The 19,170-nt window shown below is 48.6% G+C and overlaps 1 protein-coding gene across 2 annotated transcripts in view; it reads right to left on the bottom strand.

Annotated features, from left to right (window-relative positions):
• LOC114546396 (atlastin-2) overlaps window positions 1–6,476 on the bottom strand; it is a 29,762-nt gene extending 23,286 nt beyond the window's left edge. For both annotated transcript variants that reach the window (XM_028565158.1, XM_028565166.1), the window contains exon 1: window positions 6,194–6,476. In XM_028565158.1, the coding sequence (XP_028420959.1) occupies window positions 6,194–6,454 (261 nt within the window). In that variant the 5' untranslated portion in view covers window positions 6,455–6,476. The remainder of the gene's footprint in view (window positions 1–6,193) is intronic.
• Window positions 6,477–19,170: the final 12,694 nt, after the last annotated feature.

Genomic DNA, 19,170 nt, shown 5'->3' with positions numbered 1-19,170 from the left:
TGTGTCTACGCGTGAGTGTGCGTGCATGTGTCTATGCGTGAGTGTGCGTCTATGCGTGAGTGTGAGTGTGTGCGTCTATGCGTGAGTGTGTGCGTGCATGTGTCTATGCGCAAGTGTGCGTGTGCGTCTATGCGTGAGTGTGAGTGTGCGTCTATGCGTGAGTGTGCGTGCGCGTGTGTGTCTATGCGCGAGTGTGTTCGTGCATGTGTCTATGCGTGACTGCGAGTGTGTGCGTCTATGCGTGAGTATGTGCGTGCATGTGTCTATGCGTGAGTGTGTGCGTGTGCGTCTATGCGTGAGTATGTGCGTGTGCGTCTATGCGTGAGTATGTGCGTGTGTGTCTATGCGTGAGTGTGCGTGCGCGTGTGTGTCTATCTTGCGAGTGTGTGCGTGCGCGTGTGTGTCTATGCGTGAGTGTGTGCGTGCATGTGTCTATGCGTGACTGCGAGTGTGTGCGTCTATGCGTGAGTATGTGCGTGTGCGTCTATGCGTGAGTGTGCGTGCGCGTGTGTGTCTATGCGCGAGTGTGTTCGTGCATGTGTCTATCGTGGTATATGCGTGTGTGTCTATGCGTGTGTCTATGCGTGAGTGTGCGTGCGCGCGTGTGTGTCTATCTTGTGAGTGTGCGTGCGCGTGTGTGTCTATGCGCGAGTGTGTGCGTGCGCGTCTATGCGTGAGTGTGCATGCGCGTGTGTGTCTATGCGTGACTGCGAGTGTGTGTGTCTATGCGTGAGTATGTGCGTGTGCGTCTATGCGTGTGTGCGTGCGTGCGTGTGTGTCTATGCGCGAGTGTGTGCGTGCATGTGTCTATGCGTGACTGCGAGTGTGTGCGTCTATGCGTGAGTATGTGCGTGTGCGTCTATGCGTGAGTATGTGCGTGTGTGTCTATGCGTGAGTGTGCGTGCGCGTGTGTGTCTATCTTGGCGGTAATGCGTGCGGCGTGTGTGTCTATCTTTGCAGTGTATGCGTGCATGTGTCTATGCGTGACTGCGAGTGTGTGCGTCTATGCGTGAGTATGTGCGTGTGTGTCTATGCGTGAGTATGTGCGTGTGTGTCTATGCGTGAGTATGTGCGTGTGTGTCTATGCGTGAGTATGTGCGTGTGTGTCTATGCGTAGATGCGTGTGTGTCTATGCGTGTATGTGCGTGTGTGTCTATGCGTGAGTGTGCGTGCGCGTGTGTGTCTATGCGCGAGTGTGTTCGTGCATGTGTCTATGCGTGAGTATGTGCGTGTGTGTCTATGCGTGTGTGTCTATGCGTGAGTGTGCGTGCGCGTGTGTGTCTATCTTGGCAGTGTGCGTGCGTCGTGTGTGTGTCTATCTTGCGAGTGTGTGCGTCGCGTCTATGCGTGAAGTGTGCATGCGGCGTGTGTGTCTATCGTGACTGCAGTGTGTGTGTCTATGCGTGGTATGTGCGTGTGCGTCTATGCGTGAGTGTGCGTACGCGCGTGTGTGTCTATCGTGACTGCGGTGTGTGCGTCTATCGTGGTATGTGCGTGTGCGTCTATGCGTGGTGTCGTCTTGGCGTGTGTGTCTATCTTGAGTGTGTGCGTGCATGTGTCTATGCGTGACTGCGAGTGTGTGCGTCTATGCGTGAGTATGTGCGTGTGTGTCTATGCGTGTGTGTCTATGCGTGAGTGTGCGTGCGCGTGTGTGTCTATGCGCGAGTGTGCGTGCGCGTGTGTGTCTATGCGCGAGTGTGTGCGTGCGCGTCTATGCGTGAGTGTGCATGCGCGTGTGTGTCTATGCGTGACTGCGAGTGTGTGTGTCTATGCGTGAGTATGTGCGTGTGCGTCTATGCGTGAGTAATAAATGCGTGTGTGTGTCTATCGTGACTGCGAGTGTGTGTGTCTATGCGTGTAAGTATATGCGTGTGTGTCTATGCGTGAGTGTGCGTGCGCGTGTGTGTCTATCTTGTAGTGTGTGTGCGTGCATGTGTCTATGCGTGACTGCGGTATGCGTCTATGCGTGAGTATGTGCGTGTGCGTCTATGCGTGAGTGTGTGCGTGTGTGTCTATGCGTGAGTGTGCGTGCGCGTGTGTGTCTATGCGTGAGTGTGTGCGTGCATGTGTCTATGCGTGAGTGTGTGCGTGCATGTGTCTATGCGTGAGTGTGCGTGCGCGTGTGTGTCTATGCGTGAGTATGTGCGTGCATGTGTCTATGCGTGAGTGTGTGCGTGTGTGTCTATGCGTGAGTGTGCGTGCGCGTGTGTGTCTATATATATATATATATATATATATATATAGTGCGTCTATGCGTGAGTGTGCGTGCGCGTGTGTGTCTATGCGCGAGTGTGTTCGTGCATGTGTCTATGCGTGAGTATGCGTGTGCGCGTGTGTGTCTATGCGCGAGTGTGCGTGTGCGCGTGTGTGTCTATGCGTGAGTGTGCGTGCGCGTGTGTGTCTATGCGTGAGTGTGCGTGCGCGTGTGTGTCTATGCGTGACTGCGAGTGTGTGCGTCTATGCGTGAGTATGTGCGTGTGCGTCTATGCGTGAGTGTGCGTGCGCGTGTGTGTCTATGCGCGAGTGTGTGCGTGCATGTGTCTATGCGTGACTGCGAGTGTGTGCGTCTATGCGTGAGTATGTGCGTGTGCGTCTATGCGTGAGTGTGCGTGCGTGTGTGTCTATCGTGAAGTGTGTGCGTGCATGTGTCTATGCGTGACTGCGTGTATGCGTCTATGTGTCTATGCGTGTGCGTCTATGCGTGAGTGTGTGCGTGTGTGTCTATGCGTGAGTGTGCGTGCGCGTGTGTGTCTATGCGTGAGTGTGTGCGTGCATGTGTCTATGCGTGAGTGTGTGCGTGCATGTGTCTATGCGTGAGTGTGCGTGCGCGTGTGTGTCTATGCGTGAGTGTGCGTGCGTGTGTCATCCTCGTGTGTGCGTGCGCGTGTGTGTCTATCGTGGTGTGCGTGCGTGTGTGTCTATGCGTGACTGCGAGTGTGTGCGTCTATGCGTGAGTATGTGCGTGTGCGTCTATGCGTGAGTGTGCATGCGCGTGTGTGTCTATGCGTGACTGCGAGTGTGTGTGTCTATGCGTGAGTATGTGCGTGTGCGTCTATGCGTGAGTGTGCGTGCGCGTGTGTGTCTATCTTGCGTGTATGCGTGCATGTGTCTATGCGTGACTGCATGTGCGTCTATGCGTGTATGTGCGTGCGTCTATGCGTGAGTGTGTGCGTGTGTGTCTATCGTGAGTGCGTGCGTGTGTGTCTATCGTGTGTGTGCGTGCATGTGTCTATGCGTAGTGTGTGCGTGTGTCTATGCGTAGTATGTGTGCGTGCGTGTGTGTCTATGCGTGTGTGCGTGCATGTGTCTATCGTGAGTGTGTGCGTGTGCGTCTGCGTGAGTGTGCGTGTGTGTCTATGCGTGAGTGTGCGTGCGTGTGTGTGTCTATCGTGAGTGTGCGTAATGCGAGTGTGTGTCGTCGGGTGTGCGTGCGCGTGTGTGTCTATATGCGTGCGCGTGTGTGTCTATCGTGTGTGCTGCGTGTGTCTATGCGTGAGTGTGCGTATGCGTGTGTGTCTATCGTGACTGCGGTGTGTGCGTCTATGCGTGATGTGCGTCGGCGTGTGTGTCTATCGTGAGTGTGTGCGTGCATGCGTCTATGCGTAGTATATGCGTGTCGTCTATGCGTGAGTGTGCGTGCGCGTGTGTGTCTATGCGCGAGTGTGTTCGTGCATGTGTTTATGCGTGAGTGTGTGCGTGTGTGTCTATGCGTCTATGCGTGAGTATGTGCGTGTGCGTCTATGCGTGAGTGTGCGTGCGCGTGTGTGTCTATGCGTGAGTGTGTGCGTGCATGTGTCTATGCGTGACTGCGAGTGTGTGCGTCTATGCGTGAGTATGTGCGTGTGCGTCTATGCGTGAGTGTGCGTGCGCGTGTGTGTCTATGCGTGAGTGTGTGCGTGCATGTGTCTATGCGTGACTGCGAGTGTGTGCGTCTATGTGTGAGTATGTGCGTGTGCGTCTATGCGTGAGTGTGTGCGTGTGTGTCTATGCGTGAGTGTGCGTGCGCGTGTGTGTCTATGCGTGAGTGTGTGCGTGCATGTGTCTATGCGTGAGTGTGTGCGTGCATGTGTCTATGCGTGAGTGTGCGTGCGCGTGTGTGTCTATGCGTGAGTGTGCGTGCGCGTGTGTGTCTATGCGTGAGTGTGCGTGCGCGTGTGTGTCTATGCGTGAGTGTGCGTGCGCGTGTGTGTCTATGCGTGACTGCGAGTGTGTGCGTCTATGCGTGGTATATGCGTGTGCGTCTGCTCGTGTGTGTGCATGCGCGCGTGTGTCTATGCGTGACTGCGAGTGTGTGTGTGTGTCTATGCGTATGTGCGTGTGCGTCTATCGTGAGTGTGCGTGCGTGTGTGTCTATCTTGTATGTGTGCGTGCATGTGTCTATGCGTGACTGCGTGTGTGCGTCTATCGTGAGTATATGCGTGTGCGTCTATGCGTGAGTGTGTGCGTGTGTGTCTATGCGTGAGTGTGCGTGCGCGTGTGTGTCTATGCGTGAGTGTGTGCGTGCATGTGTCTATGCGTGAGTGTGTGCGTGTGCGTCTATGCGTGAGTATGTGTGCGCGTGTGTGTCTATGCGTGAGTGTGTGCGTGCATGTGTTTAGTGCATGCGTGTCGTCTATGCGTGAGTGTGCGTGTGCGTGTGTGTCTATGCGTGAGTGTGCGTGCGCGTGTGTGTCTATGCGTGAGTGTGCGTGTGCGCGTGTGTGTCTATGCGTGAGTGTGCGTGCGTGTGTGTCTATGCGCGTGTGTGTCTATGCGTGAGTGTGTGCGTGTGTGTCTATGCGTGACTGCGAGTGTGTGCGTCTATGCGTGAGTGTGCGTGCGCGTGTGTGTCTATGCGTGAGTGTGTGCGTGCATGCGTCTATGCGTGAGTATGTGCGTGTGCGTCTATGCGTGAGTGTGCGTGCGCGTGTGTGTCTATGCGCGAGTGTGTTCGTGCATGTGTTTATGCGTGAGTGTGTGCGTGTGTGTCTATGCGTGAGTGTGCGTGCGCGTGTGTGTCTATGCGTGTGTGTGCGTGCATGTGTCTATGCGTGAGTGTGTGCGTGTGCGTCTATGCGTGAGTATGTGCGTGTGTGTCTATGCGCGAGTGTGTGCGTGTGCGTCTATGCGTGAGTATGTGCGTGTGCGTCTATGCGTCTATCGTGTGCGTGGCGTGTGTGTGTCTATCTTGAGTGTGTTCGTGCATGTGTCTATCGTGAAATATGCGTGTGTGTCTATGCGTGTGTCTATGCGTGTGTGTGTGTCTATGCGTGTGTGTGCGTATGCGCGTGTGTGTCTATGTCTATGCGTGTGCGTGTGTGTCTAATGAGTATGCGTGGCGTGTGTGTCTATCGCGTGCGTGTGTGTGCGTGTGCGCGTGTGTGTCTATGCGTGAGTGTGCGTGCGCGTGTGTGTCTATGCGTGAGTGTGCGTGTGCGCGTGTGTGTCTATGCGTGAGTGTGCGTGCGCGTGTGTGTCTATGCGTGAGTGTGCGTGCGCGTGTGTGTGTCTATGCGTGAGTGTGCGTGCGCGTGTGTGTCTATGCGTGAGTGTGTGCGTGCGCGTGTGTGTCTATGCGTGAGTGTGCGTGCGCGTGTGTGTCTATGCGTGTCCTTGTGCATCTGTGCAACTTTGAATTTCTGGAGCAACCAGATCCCACGTGACGCATTCGTCCAATCAGCTGCCGGTTTTCATTTTTTGGGCGACAACACAGATTAGCGCGGCCTGCTGTTATGGAGACGCATTACGTCTCGTCTCTTCGGTGTGTTCGGATGCTTTTTGTGTGAGTATTTGGCATCATTATTCAAGAAAATGTTAAGGTTTTCAATAAAAGAATTGCCAAAAACATTGTGTGTCTTCGCGAGATTTTGTCTCTTTGAAATCGTGTTGTGTCTCTTTTTCACATCATTTTGGATGTTATTACCATATCGGTGTCTTTTAGTTACATTCATTCGGCTTAGGTGCTGCACCTAAAAACTTTTTTTTAGGCAAGAAAACTCTGCCCTCTTTTCTCTAGACCTGTGCAGGAGGGGTGTAATAATGCAGCCCTGGCATGTGCTGAGCTGTGGGGGCTTATTCCACACATAAAGATGGCCTAAAAGGTCTTTCAGAATGAAAAAAGCATCAGACATGACTAATGGACTAAAGAGATCTAAGTTGACTAAGACCAAAACCACCACTAGTTCACTAATCCACTAAGAGGGAGCAGGCCTACCTGTCTGTGCATGTAGCGCAGCATGAAGTCCAGCAGGAAGGACTTGCCCTTGCGGAAAGCTCCGGCCACGGAGACCACGACCACGTGGAGGTCCTGCACGGCGTCCTGCAGCAGCAGCCGCTCCAGCGCCTCCTCCTGCAGCGAGAACGAGTGCTCCTCCTCATCCGCCGACACGATCTGCACCGGCCGCGGACCACTGGCCTCTTCCTCCTGCTCCTCCTCCTCCTCCAGCAGCTCGTCCTCCTCCTGATCGCACCTCATCGGGGAGTTAAACCGGTCGCTGCCGCCTGAGAGAGGGAGGGGCCAGTTTAAAGTTGGACTCCAAAAGACTCATTACATAGATTTACACATTCAAATGACATCTTAAATCTGGTTTCTTAAAAAGGTGCTTTAAGTGATGCGTGTCCCCTGAACACACTGTAAAAAAACCTCTGTAGACAGCCCAGGCTCCACACACTGCAACAAAACCAATCTGGTCCTATGAATGAACACATATGGAATTATGTACTTAACAAAAAAGTGTGAAATAACTGAAAACATGTCTTATATTTTAGATTCCTCAAAGTAGCCACCCTTTGCTTTTTTTTATTAATAAGGGAAATAATTCCACTAATTAACCCTGACAAAGCACACCTGTGAAGGTAAAACCATTTCAGGTGACTACCTCATGAAGCTCATTGAGAGAACACCAAGGGTTTGCAGAGTTATCAAAAAAAGCAAAGGGTGGCTACTTTGAAGAATCTAAAATATAAGACATGTTTTCAGTTATTTCACACTTTGTTGTTAAGTACATAATTCCATATGTGTTCATTCATAGTTTTGATGCCTTCAGTGAGAATCTACAATGTAAATAGTCATGAAAATAAAAAGGAAACTCATTGAATGAGAAGGTGTGTCCAAACTTTTGGCCTGTACACTCTCTCTGTGTGTGTGTGTGTGTGTGTGTCTGTGTGTGACCATGTGTGTGTGTTTTGAGGCTGTGTGTGTGTGTGTGTGTGTGTGTGTGTGTGTGTGTGTGTGTGTGTGTGTGTTTTGAGGCTGTGTGTGTGTGTGTTTTGAGGCTGTGTGTGTGTGTGTTTTGAGGCTGTGTGTGTGTGTGTGTTTTGAGGCTGTGTGTGTGTGTGTGTGTGTGTGTGTGTGTGTGTGTGTGTGTGTGTGTGTGTGTGTGTGTGTGTGTGTGTGTGGTGTTTGAGGCTGTGTGTGTGTGTGTGTTTTGAGGCTGTGTGTGTGTGTGTGTGTGTGTGTGTTTTGAGGCTGTGTGTGTGTGTGTGTTTTGAGTGTGTGTGTGTGTGTGTGTGTGTGTGTGTGTGTGTGTGTGTGTGTGTGTGTGTGTGTTTGTTTGTTTTGAGGCTGTGTGTGTGTGTGTGTTTGAGGCTGTGTGTGTGTGTGTGTGTGTGTGTGTGTGTGTGTGTGTGTGTGTGTTTTGAGGCTGTGTGTGTGTGTGTGTGTGTGTTTTGAGGCTGTGTGTGTGTGTGTGGTCTCTCTACTCCCTCTCTTTCGTGAACATATGAACTTCTGCCATCAGAGAGAAGAGTCTGTGTGCCGAGATGTAAAACAAACAGACCAGAACTTATCGTTTATTCCATCGTCCATCAAGCTGCTGAATTCCCCAAATACTAAAGCTCAGCACACAGCTAAACGCAACAAACACACCAGCACTTTTAGCACTTTCAGCACTTTCATTACTACAGTTACTACTAGAGATGTTCCGATACCGATACCAGTATCGGTATCGGCTCCGATACTGCCTAAAACGCTGGTATCGGTATCAGGAAGTACTGGATTTTCTGCACCGATCCGATACCACGTAATAAAGCCCTGAAGAAAATCTACATTAAAGTAGTTTATTTATGTTCTTTTTCCGTTATAACTGACCGTCAAACTGGAGAATAAAAGAAAGTTCTGGGGCATTCATTGTTTGTGTTTGTTCATGTTTCACAAAGAGTTTAACCTGAGCCAGACCGACAACAGAGATAGAAATCATATCACATCCATACAGAGATAGTAGTATACAGCTGTTAAAACATAATGAAATATATGACACTCTGGTATCGGATCGGTGCTCGGTATCGGCCGATACGCAAGTTCAGGTATCGGAATCGGTATCGGGAAGCAAAAAAGTGGTATCGGACCATCTCTAGTTACTACTTAAGAGGTCGTGTTGTGGTCATGTCCCAGGACGCTTCATTGATCTTATCTTTATATTTTTAGGTTATGTTGATTTTGGACTGTTTTTTCTGTGACATGTTTGTGTTGTGAAGCAACAGATTGTGTCGTTATGGTCAAGACGAACTCTCCTTGACCTTTGGTAAACAAAACGCAATACATTTTCTGAGAAATTCAATCCCTTTAAGGAGCCTTTTTCCTCACGAAATAAACGTGACTGGCGCCCGGAGCGTGTGATGAGAAACACTGAAGTCAGTCACAAGAGACGGGCCGGTGTCTTCTAAAACGCTGCTGCTGCTGCGTGGAAGGGTTTGATAACAACCGCCAGAGCTTTCCACATCGTTGTACATCATTTTAAAAATAAACCCAAGGCGCTCGGCATCAGAGAGGACGCGGCATCCTTCCGTCCCCGCAGGAGGCAACGAACTCGGACAGTCAGAAGAGACCGCGAGCTACACAGGCGCTCAGCCACGAGGAAGGACACGTGTGTGTCTGTGCGTGCGTCTGTGCCAGTGTGTGTGTGTCTGTGCATGCGTCATTGCGTGTGTGTGTGTGTCAGTGTGTCTGTACGTGTGTGTCTGTGCCAGTGTGTCTGTGCGTGTGTGTCTGTGCATGCGTCATTGCGTGTGTGTGTGTGTGTGTGTGCCAGTGTGTCAGTACGTGTGTGTCTGTGCCAGTGTGTCAGTACGTGTGTGTCTGTGCCAGTGTGCCAGTGTGTGTGTGTCTGTGCGCGCGTCTCTGTGCGTGTGTGTCTGTGTGTGTGTGTCTGTGTGCGTGTGTCTGTGTGTGTGTGTCTCTGTGCGTGTGTGTCTGTGTATCTGTGTGTGTCTGTGCGTGTGTGTCTCTGTGCGTGTGTGTCTGTGTGTCTCTGTGCGTGTGTGTCTGTGCGTGCGTCTATGTGTGTGTCTGTGCCAGTGTGTTTGTGCGTGCGTGTCTGTGCGTGCGTGTCTGTGTGTGTCTGTGCGTGTGTGTCTCTGTGTGTCTCTGTGCGTGTGTGTGTGTGCGTGTGTGTCTGTGTGTCTCAGTGCGTGTGTGTGTGTGTGTGCGCGTGTGTGTCTGTGTGTCTCTGTGCGTGTGTCTGTGTGCGTGTGTGCGTGTGTGTGTGTGTGTGTGTGTCTGTGTGTGCGCGTGTCTGTCTGTGTGTCTCTGTGCGTGGGTCTCTGTGCGTGTGTGTGTCTGTGTGTGTGTGCGTGTGTGTCTCTGTGCGTGTGTCTCTGTGCGTGTGTGTCTGTGCGTGTGTGTCTGTGTGTCTCTGTGCGTGTGTGTGTGTGTGTGTGTGTGCGTGTGTGTGTGTGTCTGTGCGTGTGTGTGTGTCTGCGTGTGTGTGTGTGTGCGTGTGTGTGCGTGTGTGTCTCTGTGCGTGTGTCTCTGTGCGTGTGTGTGTGTGTGTGTGTGTGTGTGTGTGTCTGTGCGTCTGTGCGTGTGTGTGTGTGTCTGTGTGTGTGTGTGTGTCTGTGCGTGTGTGTGTCTGTGTGTCTCTGTGCGTGTGTGTGTGTGTCTGTGCGTGTGTGTGTCTGTGTGTCTCTGTGCGTGTGTGTGTCTGTGTGTCTCTGTGCGTGTGTGTGTGTGTCTGTGCGTGTGTGTGTCTGTGTGTCTCTGTGCGTGTGTGTGTCTGTGTGTCTCTGTGCGTGTGTGTGTGTGTCTGTGCGTGTGTGTGTGTCTGTGATTAATAAACTGATGCTCAGAAGCGACAGCGAGTGCAGTTCAGCTTCACAGGCGCTGAGCCACGAGGAAGCCTGCGTGCTATTATGGGATGGAAGAGCTGGCTGGGAGGTTTACAGTAAATAGACCGAGCCCAAACCAGCCAGTCTTGTCCGACAGCTCTCCTCCTACGGCAGCGCTCGCTGATGTGCAGCCAGCGGGAGGTTTCAGGGACACATAGTTCTCACTCTTCATCTGGCCGGCCAGAGCAAAAGGTTTTATCATCTTAAGCTCAAAAGGTCCATGAGGAATCTTCTCCTTATGAGGTCATAAGGAGAAAGGTTACCTCCCCTTTCTCTGCTTTGCCCACCCAGAGAATTCGGCCCCCCCCATGAGAGAGAGAGAGACATCATGGCTTTCAAACAAGCAAAGTGGTAGTTGGTCAAGACCACACCCCCACCCTCCACCTTGCCCCCCCCCCTCTCCTCAATAGCTACAGAACCAGAAATGACACATCCTAAGTCTGAATTTTGGGAAAGAGACTTCAGATACAGTATTAGGGGACCACTAAGGTCTATATAAAAGAGACTTCAGATACAGTATTAGGGGACCACTAAGGTCTATATAAAAGAGACTTCAGATACAGTATTAGGGGACCACTAAGGTCTATATAAAAGAGACTTCAGATACAGTATTAGGGGACCACTAAGGTCTATATATAAGAGACTTCAGATACAGTATTAGGGGACCACTAAGGTCTATATAAAAGAGACTTCAGATACAGTATTAGAGGACCACTAAGGTCTATATAAAAGAGACTTCAGATACAGTATTAGAGGACCACTAAGGCCTATATAAAAGAGACTTCAGATACAGTATTAAGGGACCACTAAGGTCTATATAAAAGAGACTTCAGATACAGTATTAGGGGACCACTAAGGTCTATATAAAAGAGACTTCAGATACAGTATTAAGGGACCACTAAGGTCTATATAAAAGAGACTTCAGATACAGTATTAGGGGACCACTAAGGTCTATATAAAAGAGACTTCAGATACAGCATTCATTCTTCCTGCAGCAGAAAGCTGAGGCCTCAGTCTGTCAAGTCATTACGTTGTTCGCTCACAATGACATCATTGCGTTGCATGCCGGTGCAAAACTCCAAGCTGACCGTTTTTTTATTGCAGATGAAACTAGCCGAACTAAAATGTTCAGAGTTGTATATAGGCCATAGTGGTCCCCTAATGCTCTGGCTTTAAGAGGACCAGTGATCCGGTAAATGCACTGTCCCCAATGTTCTCTCTGTGCAGAACACGAGCTGCCTGAGGAAAAATACAATGGTCTCTCAAATGTGGATCAGCGTTTCCCCAAAAGGTCCCAAGATGACCTCCTCAAATGTCTTGTTTTTGTCCACAACTCAAAAGATATTCAGTTTCCTGTAGCCTGAAGAGGACTGGCTCGGTTCTGGACCTTCAGGCCCAGCGGGCTGAATTAATCCGACTCCCCCTCTCTAAACTCTCCTAAATATCTTAACAAGCCTCAGCGAGTTTTCCCACGTTAGTTCATTAAAAGGTGCGCTATAAAAGTGCCAACAAATACAACAACCCAGATAATTACCCTGGCCACGAAATTACAAATCCCACTATGGCCACGCCAAGACCCGCCCTACAAAGCAGCTCAATTGGTTGGGGTCAGGCATTTCACCTTGAGTGGTTAAGGTTAGGATTAGCCGATTGGTCAGGCGAAGTGACCTGAACCAATGGGGTTACGTTACCTTGCGTTCTCATGGACGCCTGGCCAATAAATGCTATTGAAGGGCAGGTCTTGACAGCGTAAATGTGACGTGAGCAACGTGTCTGAAAGTGTGAAGTCTTCTGGTAGCTGTGCCGAGAGAAATCTCAATCATTCCCAATCTCACAGAGACGGAGAGTGTAGGTATATGTAAGGAGATAACATAGACACAGGCTAATTACTGATCACTAACATGCTAGTTAACATTAGTAATTACTGATCACTAACATGCTAGTTAACATTAGTAATTATTGATCACTAACATGCTAGTTAACATTAGTAATTACTGATCACTAACATGCTAGTTAACATTAGTAATTATTGATCACTAACATGCTAGTTAACATTAGTAATTACTGATCACTAACATGCTAGTTAACATTAGTAATTAAACCTAAACAGATAATGGAAGTCCAAACTGCCTGTGAGCTTCTCCTGTACTATACGGTAATTCCTCTACTGTGTGACAGTAAGTCTCGTGGTTATGACCCAATCGTTAGCCTATTGTTATAAAAGCGTTCTGCTACGGAGCCATAACGTGAGCTACAAGGTAATGGAGCCTTTTATACATTGTCGTGTTTCTTTAGAAATAAACAACGGACAAAAAGAGTCTTAAAACGCTTCACATGTAAAGTTATTCTCTGTCAAAGTGGGGCCAAAATGAATGGGAGTCAATGGGATGCTAACAGGAGGTGATGGCCAGGTAGCAACAAAATAGCGCCATAGGAGGTTCGAGGTCTGAAGCAAAGCTCACCCCCTTGTTAATATCACAGTCACATGCTGCTGCTGCCCACCCCCACCACCATTAACGTTCGCTGCCTGTTGCTGATTGGCTGAAATAGTGTTTTGTGGCTTGTGCATTCTCCTTTTCTCTTTGTTTTCCATTTACACAGCCAGGGTTCAGCATGATTTATGGTCCTGTGGAGGCTCCACGCTGAGCTTTCTCCGTAGCATACGTAAGAGGCCTAGAGTTTATACTGGTGTGTGTGTGTGTGTGTGTGTGTGTGTGTGTGTGTGTGTGTGTGTGTGTGTGTGTGTGTGTGTGTGTGTGTCTTCAGAGTGAGTAGTGGCTTTAGAATCGGCATATAAATTTAACTACCTATATTACGTAGCATAAAAATCACGCTTTAGGGTCACGTAGAGTTGTGTATCAACACCGGATTTATTTTACAGCGCTCATAAAATAGAGACCTAGGAGATATTCCCTGAATTTTCCTTAGAAACTATTGGACTAACATCACTTACTTCACCTTTAATACAACACGCTACAGAAGTGAATAAGCACATTGTGGCCGAGCTGGCCACCGGATGCCTTGTAAAGTAATTTTATAAACTTCCTCATGACAGAGATCTCCACTCTGATCAAGTCACAGCTCTCAGTCAGCCAGTCACAGAGTCACATGCTGATCACATGTCTGCATGCTGCATTTTATACACAGTCCGGGTTAACCACATTCACAACACGCATCGGTCACACTTCAGGAGACACTCAAAATCAGGGTTCATACACATTTTAACCAATACTTTTCGCCAAATTTCCATGACTATGTGTTCCTGAAAATGTCAGTCGACATTCTCCAATAAGAATACTAATCAGTGTTAGAGTTGACCCTCAGAGGTTTAACTATAAATGAATGATAATGTCTGTGGACCATAGTGGGATTCATCTTATCTCTCCCCAAATACAACGCTGAGGTTAAGACCACGTGAAAATACATTTATCAATCACATATTATTATACGGCGTTAAAAACAATTCCATGACTTTTCCAAAACTTTCTGGGTCTTTTTAGGTTTCCCAAATCTTTCCAGGCCTGGAATTTGCATTTTTCAAAATTTCCATAACTTTTCCAGTTTTTTTTCAAAACGTATGAACCCTGTAAAATGTACCTGTACCTGCCACGTTGGCTGTCAGCCAATGAGAAGTGAGGGTTTAATTAGTTGTTTTTGTCGCCGGATTTGAGCTCTAAAAAAAAAAAAAATATAAATAAATTCAAAAGATAAAAAGTTTAAATTACGAGGGTGGACACGAGGTTTGTGATTGGCTGATTTACAACTTAAGTACAGAACATACGGCCTGTCGTGTGTGTGTGTGTGTGTGTGTGTGTGTGTGTGTGTGTGTGTGTGTGTGTGTGGTTCGGGGAAAGAAAAGTTTTGTGATCGGGACGAAAAACTTATGCTACGTTTACACATGGCCGGCTATATTCGTAAACTGACATTTCAACCTCTCCGTTTTCAGGAAAGCGTTCGTTTACATGTACCCGTGTATATGCCGTCAATGCAGTCAAGAGCACACCAGACCTGTAGGTGGCGGAGTAACGAGACCTGTAGGTGGCGGAGTAACGAGACCTGTAGGTGGCGGAGTAACGAGACCTGTAGGTGGCGGAGTAACGAGACCTGCAGGTGGCGGAGTAACGAGACCTGGAGGTGGCGGAGTAACGAGACCTGTAGGTGGCGGAGTAACGAGACCTGCAGGTGGAGGTGTAACGAGACCTGTAGGTGGCGGAGTAACGAGACCTGTAGGTGGCGGAGTAACGAGACCTGTAGGTGGCGGTGTAACGAGACCTGTAGGTGGCGGAGTAACAAGACTTGTAGATGGCGGAGTAACGAGACCTATAGTTGGCGGAGTAACGAGACCTGTAGGTGGCGGTGTAACGAGACCTGTAGGTGGCGGAGTAACGAGACCTGTAGGTGGCGGAGTAACGAGAAGCTCAAGCCCACGTTAGCCAATCAGAATCCAGACAATAGCAACCACAGCAACCAATCACTTCCTTTTTCTCTCTCTCTCTCTCAGCTGCCTAAACCTCCGTTTGACTCCGTTTACGTGCTAACGCAGTTTTCCAAAATCTCCACTTTGGCCGGAGTTTTTAGAAATAATCGTGATAAAAACTGGGTTTTCGTGTAAATGAGAGGCCAAACCACAGGAAAATATCTGCGTCTTCCCTTCGGGCCTTAGAAGCAATTAAGGATCACGAGTCATCTGAAAAAGCCCCCTAACACTACACACCATCAGTTGTAAACAGGCAAAGACTGTTCTGCTGCGGTAAAGGCACCGAGGACCATGAGAGAAAACCAAAGAAAAGCTGAAAAAACTTCCAAAAAATGTGATTTTGGAATAAGAGGATAACAGCACTAGTGCATTTCTGTACGTCACATGACACCTGGCTCAGTATTTTGCCCCACGTTTTGGTCTCTGCGCAGCTTTCTGCAGCTGAAACGACACAAGCAGCTCCTGTTTACTATTCACCCATTCCTAAACTCCACTAACCCGGGTCAGACCGGACCAAAAGGTTGGGACTAGTTCATCACCCAGTCATAAACTCCACTAACCCGGGTCAGACCGGACCAAAAGGTTGGGACTAGTTCATCACCCAGTCATAAACTCCACTAACCCGGGTCAGACTGGACCAAAAGGTTGGGACTAGTTCATCACCCAGTCATAAACTCCACTAACCCGGGTCAGACTGGGCCAAAAGGTTGGGACTAGTTCATCACCCAGTCATAAACTCCACTAACCCGGGTCAGACTGGGCCAAAAGGTTGGGACTAGTTCATCACCCATTCATAAACTCCACTAACCCGGGTCAGACTGGGCCAAAAGGTTGGGACTAGTTCATCACCCAGTCATAAACTCCACTAACCCGGGTCAGACCGGACCAAAAGGTTGGGACTAGTTCATCACCCATTCATAAACTCCACTAACCCGGGTCAGACCGGACCAAAAGGTTGGGACTAGTTCATCACCCAGTCATAAACTCCACTAACCCGGGTCAGACTGGGCCAAAAGGTTGGGACTAGTTCATCACCCATTCATAAACTCCACTAACCCGGTCAGACCTGGGCCAAAAGGTTGGGACTAGTTCATCACCCAGTCATAAACTCCACTAACCCGGGTCAGACCAAAAGGTTGGGACTAGACCCATTCATAAACTCCAAACCCGGTCAGTTGGGACTAGTTCATCACCCAGTCATAAACTCCACTAACCCGGGTCAGACCGGACCAAAAGGTTGGGACTAGTTCATCACCCATTCATAAACTCCACTAACCCGGGTCAGACTGGACCAAAAGGTTGGGACTAGTTCATCACCCAGTCATAAACTCCACTAACCCGGGTCAGACTGGGCCAAAAGGTTGGGACTAGTTCATCACCCATTCATAAACTCCACTAACCCGGGTCAGACCGGACCAAAAGGTTGGGACTAGCTCATCATCACTAGGGTTGGGTAACGTTTGGATTTTTTACGATTCAGATGCCGAACCGGTACTTTTAATACGATTCCGATTCCTAAACGATTCTTAAAAAACCGAAAAATGAAAAGAAAGGCTTTTTATGGAGTTTTTTTTTTTTTTTTTTTTTTAAATTGAAAATTATTTCAATTCAACAATATATTAACGTTTAAATATTATAACTAAACCTAAGTCACCTAACACACAACTACAATAATTTAACAAATAACAGTTACACTGTTAGCTGTTAATAAATGAGTTGGTACGCCAACCAGCTTCAAACTTTAGAAGTTCTTTAGCAGAAAAATCACCATATTTGCCTCCTCTGGCGAGATAGGACACCTCTCCTGACTTATGGCATGTCCTGCACAGGAGAAGCTCTCTCAGACGGTGTCCAAGAGGTCTGTACACACCCAGGTAGGAGTTAAAAAGGGCAGACAATTTGGGGAGGCTGTCCTGCCCCCCCACCACCAGGCTACAGGCTCTGGTCCTGAACGATAGACTAGCAGAGATAGTGTAACATGTTTACTAGCGATCACGTGAATAGTTAATATGCTTTAAGTCCGTTTTGGTGAGCCCGGAGGGAAAACATGCCATTTTAAAAGTAGCTCTACATTTACGGTGGCTAGCTAACGGTAGACTACAGAGAAAGTGTGATGTTTTTACGTCCGTTTCGGAGCGTGTATAAAAAGCCGTCTATCAGCAGGGATTGTAGAGGTCATGTCGGGGAACAGCGCTGACTTCACACCGCGAGCCGGCAGTTGGGGCACACGGCAGAACAGGGAGAAAGAAAAGAAGAGTCTGCCGGATGGGAAAATATTTCAGTCGGAACCGAAATTCGCGTTCTAATCCGGTCCGAATACTACCGTTTGCGTAGGAACCGGTACCATAGTGGAACCGGGTTTCGGTACCCAACCCTAATCATCACCCATTCATAAAGTCCACTAAACCGGGTCAGACCGGACCAAAAGGTTGGGATTAGTTCATCACCCATTCATAAAGTCCACTAAACCGGGTAGAACTGGACCAAAAGGTTGGGACTAGTTCATCACCCATTCATAAAGTCCACTAACCCGGGTAGAACTGGACCAAAAGGTTGGGACTAGTTCATCACCCATTCATAAAGTCCACTAAACCGGACCAAAAGGTTGGGATTAGTTCATCACCCATTCATAAAGTCCACTAAACGGGTAGAACTGGACCAAAAGGTTGGGATTAGTTCATCACCCATTCATAAAGTCCACTAAACCGGGTAGAACTGGACCAAAAGGTTGGGATTAGTTCATCACCCATTCATAAAGTCCACTAAACCGGGTAGAACTGGACCAAAAGGTTGGGACTAGTTCATCACCCATTCATAAAGTCCACTAACCCGGGTAGAACTGGACCAAAAGGTTGGGACTAGTTCATCACCCATTCATAAAGTCCACTAACCCGGGTAGAACTGGACCAAAAGGTTGGGACTAGTTCATCACCCATTCATAAAGTCCACTAAACCGGGTCAGACCGGACCAAAAGGTTGGGACTAGTTCATCACCCATTCATAAAGTCCACTAAACCGGGTAGAACTGGACCAAAAGGTTGGGACTAGTTCATCACCCATTCATAAAGTCCACTAAACGGGTAGAACTGGACCAAAAGGTTGGGACTAGTTCATCACCCATTCATAAAGTCCACTAAACCGGGTAGAACTGGACCAAAAGGTTGGGACTAGTTCATCACCCATTCATAAAGTCCACTAAGCCGGGTCAGACCGGACCAAAAGTTTGGGACTAGTTCATCACCCATTCATAAAGTCCACTAAACCGGGTAGAACTGGACCAAAAGGTTGGGACTAGTTCATCACCCATTCATAAAGTCCACTAAACCGGGTAGAACTGGACCAAAAGGTTGGGACTAGTTCATCACCCATTCATAAAGTCCACTAAACCGGGTCAGACCGGACCAAAAGGTTGGGACTAGTTCATCACCCATTCATAAAGTCCACTAAACCGGGTCAGACCGGACCAAAAGGTTGGGATTAGTTCATCACCCATTCATAAAGTCCACTAAACCGGGTCAGACCGGACCAAAAGGTTGGGATTAGTTCATCACCCATTCATAAAGTCCACTAAACCGGGTAGAACTGGACCAAAAGGTTGGGACTAGTTCATCACCCATTCATAAAGTCCACTAAACCGGGTCAGACCGGACCAAAAGGTTGGGACTAGTTCATCACCCATTCATAAAGTCCACTAACCCGGGTAGAACTGGACCAAAAGGTTGGGATTAGTTCATCACCCATTCATAAAGTCCACTAACCCGGTAGAACTGGACCAAAAGGTTGGGACTAGTTCATCACCCATTCATAAAGTCCACTAAACCGGGTAGAACTGGACCAAAAGGTTGGGACTAGTTCATCACCCATTCATAAAGTCCACTAACCCGGGTAGAACTGGACCAAAAGGTTGGGACTAGTTCATCACCCATTCATAAAGTCCACTAAACCGGGTAGAACTGGACCAAAAGGTTGGGACTAGTTCATCACCCATTCATAAAGTCCACTAAACCGGGTAGAACTGGACCAAAAGGTTGGGACTAGTTCATCACCCATTCATAAAGTCCACTAAACCGGGTAGAACTGGACCAAAAGGTTGGGACTAGTTCATCACCCATTCATAAAGTCCACTAAACCGGGTCAGACCGGACCAAAAGGTTGGGACTAGTTCATCACCCATTCATAAAGTCCACTAAACCGGGTAGAACTGGACCAAAAGGTTGGGACTAGTTCATCACCCATTCATAAAGTCCACTAACCCGGGTAGAACTGGACCAAAAGGTTGGGACTAGTTCATCACCCATTCATAAAGTCCACTAAACCGGGTCAGACCGGACCAAAAGGTTGGGATTAGTTCATCACCCATTCATAAAGTCCACTAAACCGGGTCAGACCGGACCAAAAGGTTGGGATTAGTTCATCACCCATTCATAAAGTCCACTAAACCGGGTCAGACCGGACCAAAAGGTTGGGATTAGTTCATCACCCATTCATAAAGTCCACTAAACCGGGTAGAACTGGACCAAAAGGTTGGGACTAGTTCATCACCCATTCATAAAGTCCACTAACCCGGGTAGAACTGGACCAAAAGGTTGGGACTAGTTCATCACCCATTC

The sequence above is a fragment of the Perca flavescens genome, chromosome 2, assembly GCF_004354835.1.
Source record: "Perca flavescens isolate YP-PL-M2 chromosome 2, PFLA_1.0, whole genome shotgun sequence".
Taxonomy (NCBI): domain Eukaryota; kingdom Metazoa; phylum Chordata; class Actinopteri; order Perciformes; family Percidae; genus Perca; species Perca flavescens.
This window is presented reverse-complemented; position numbering and strand designations above follow the sequence as displayed.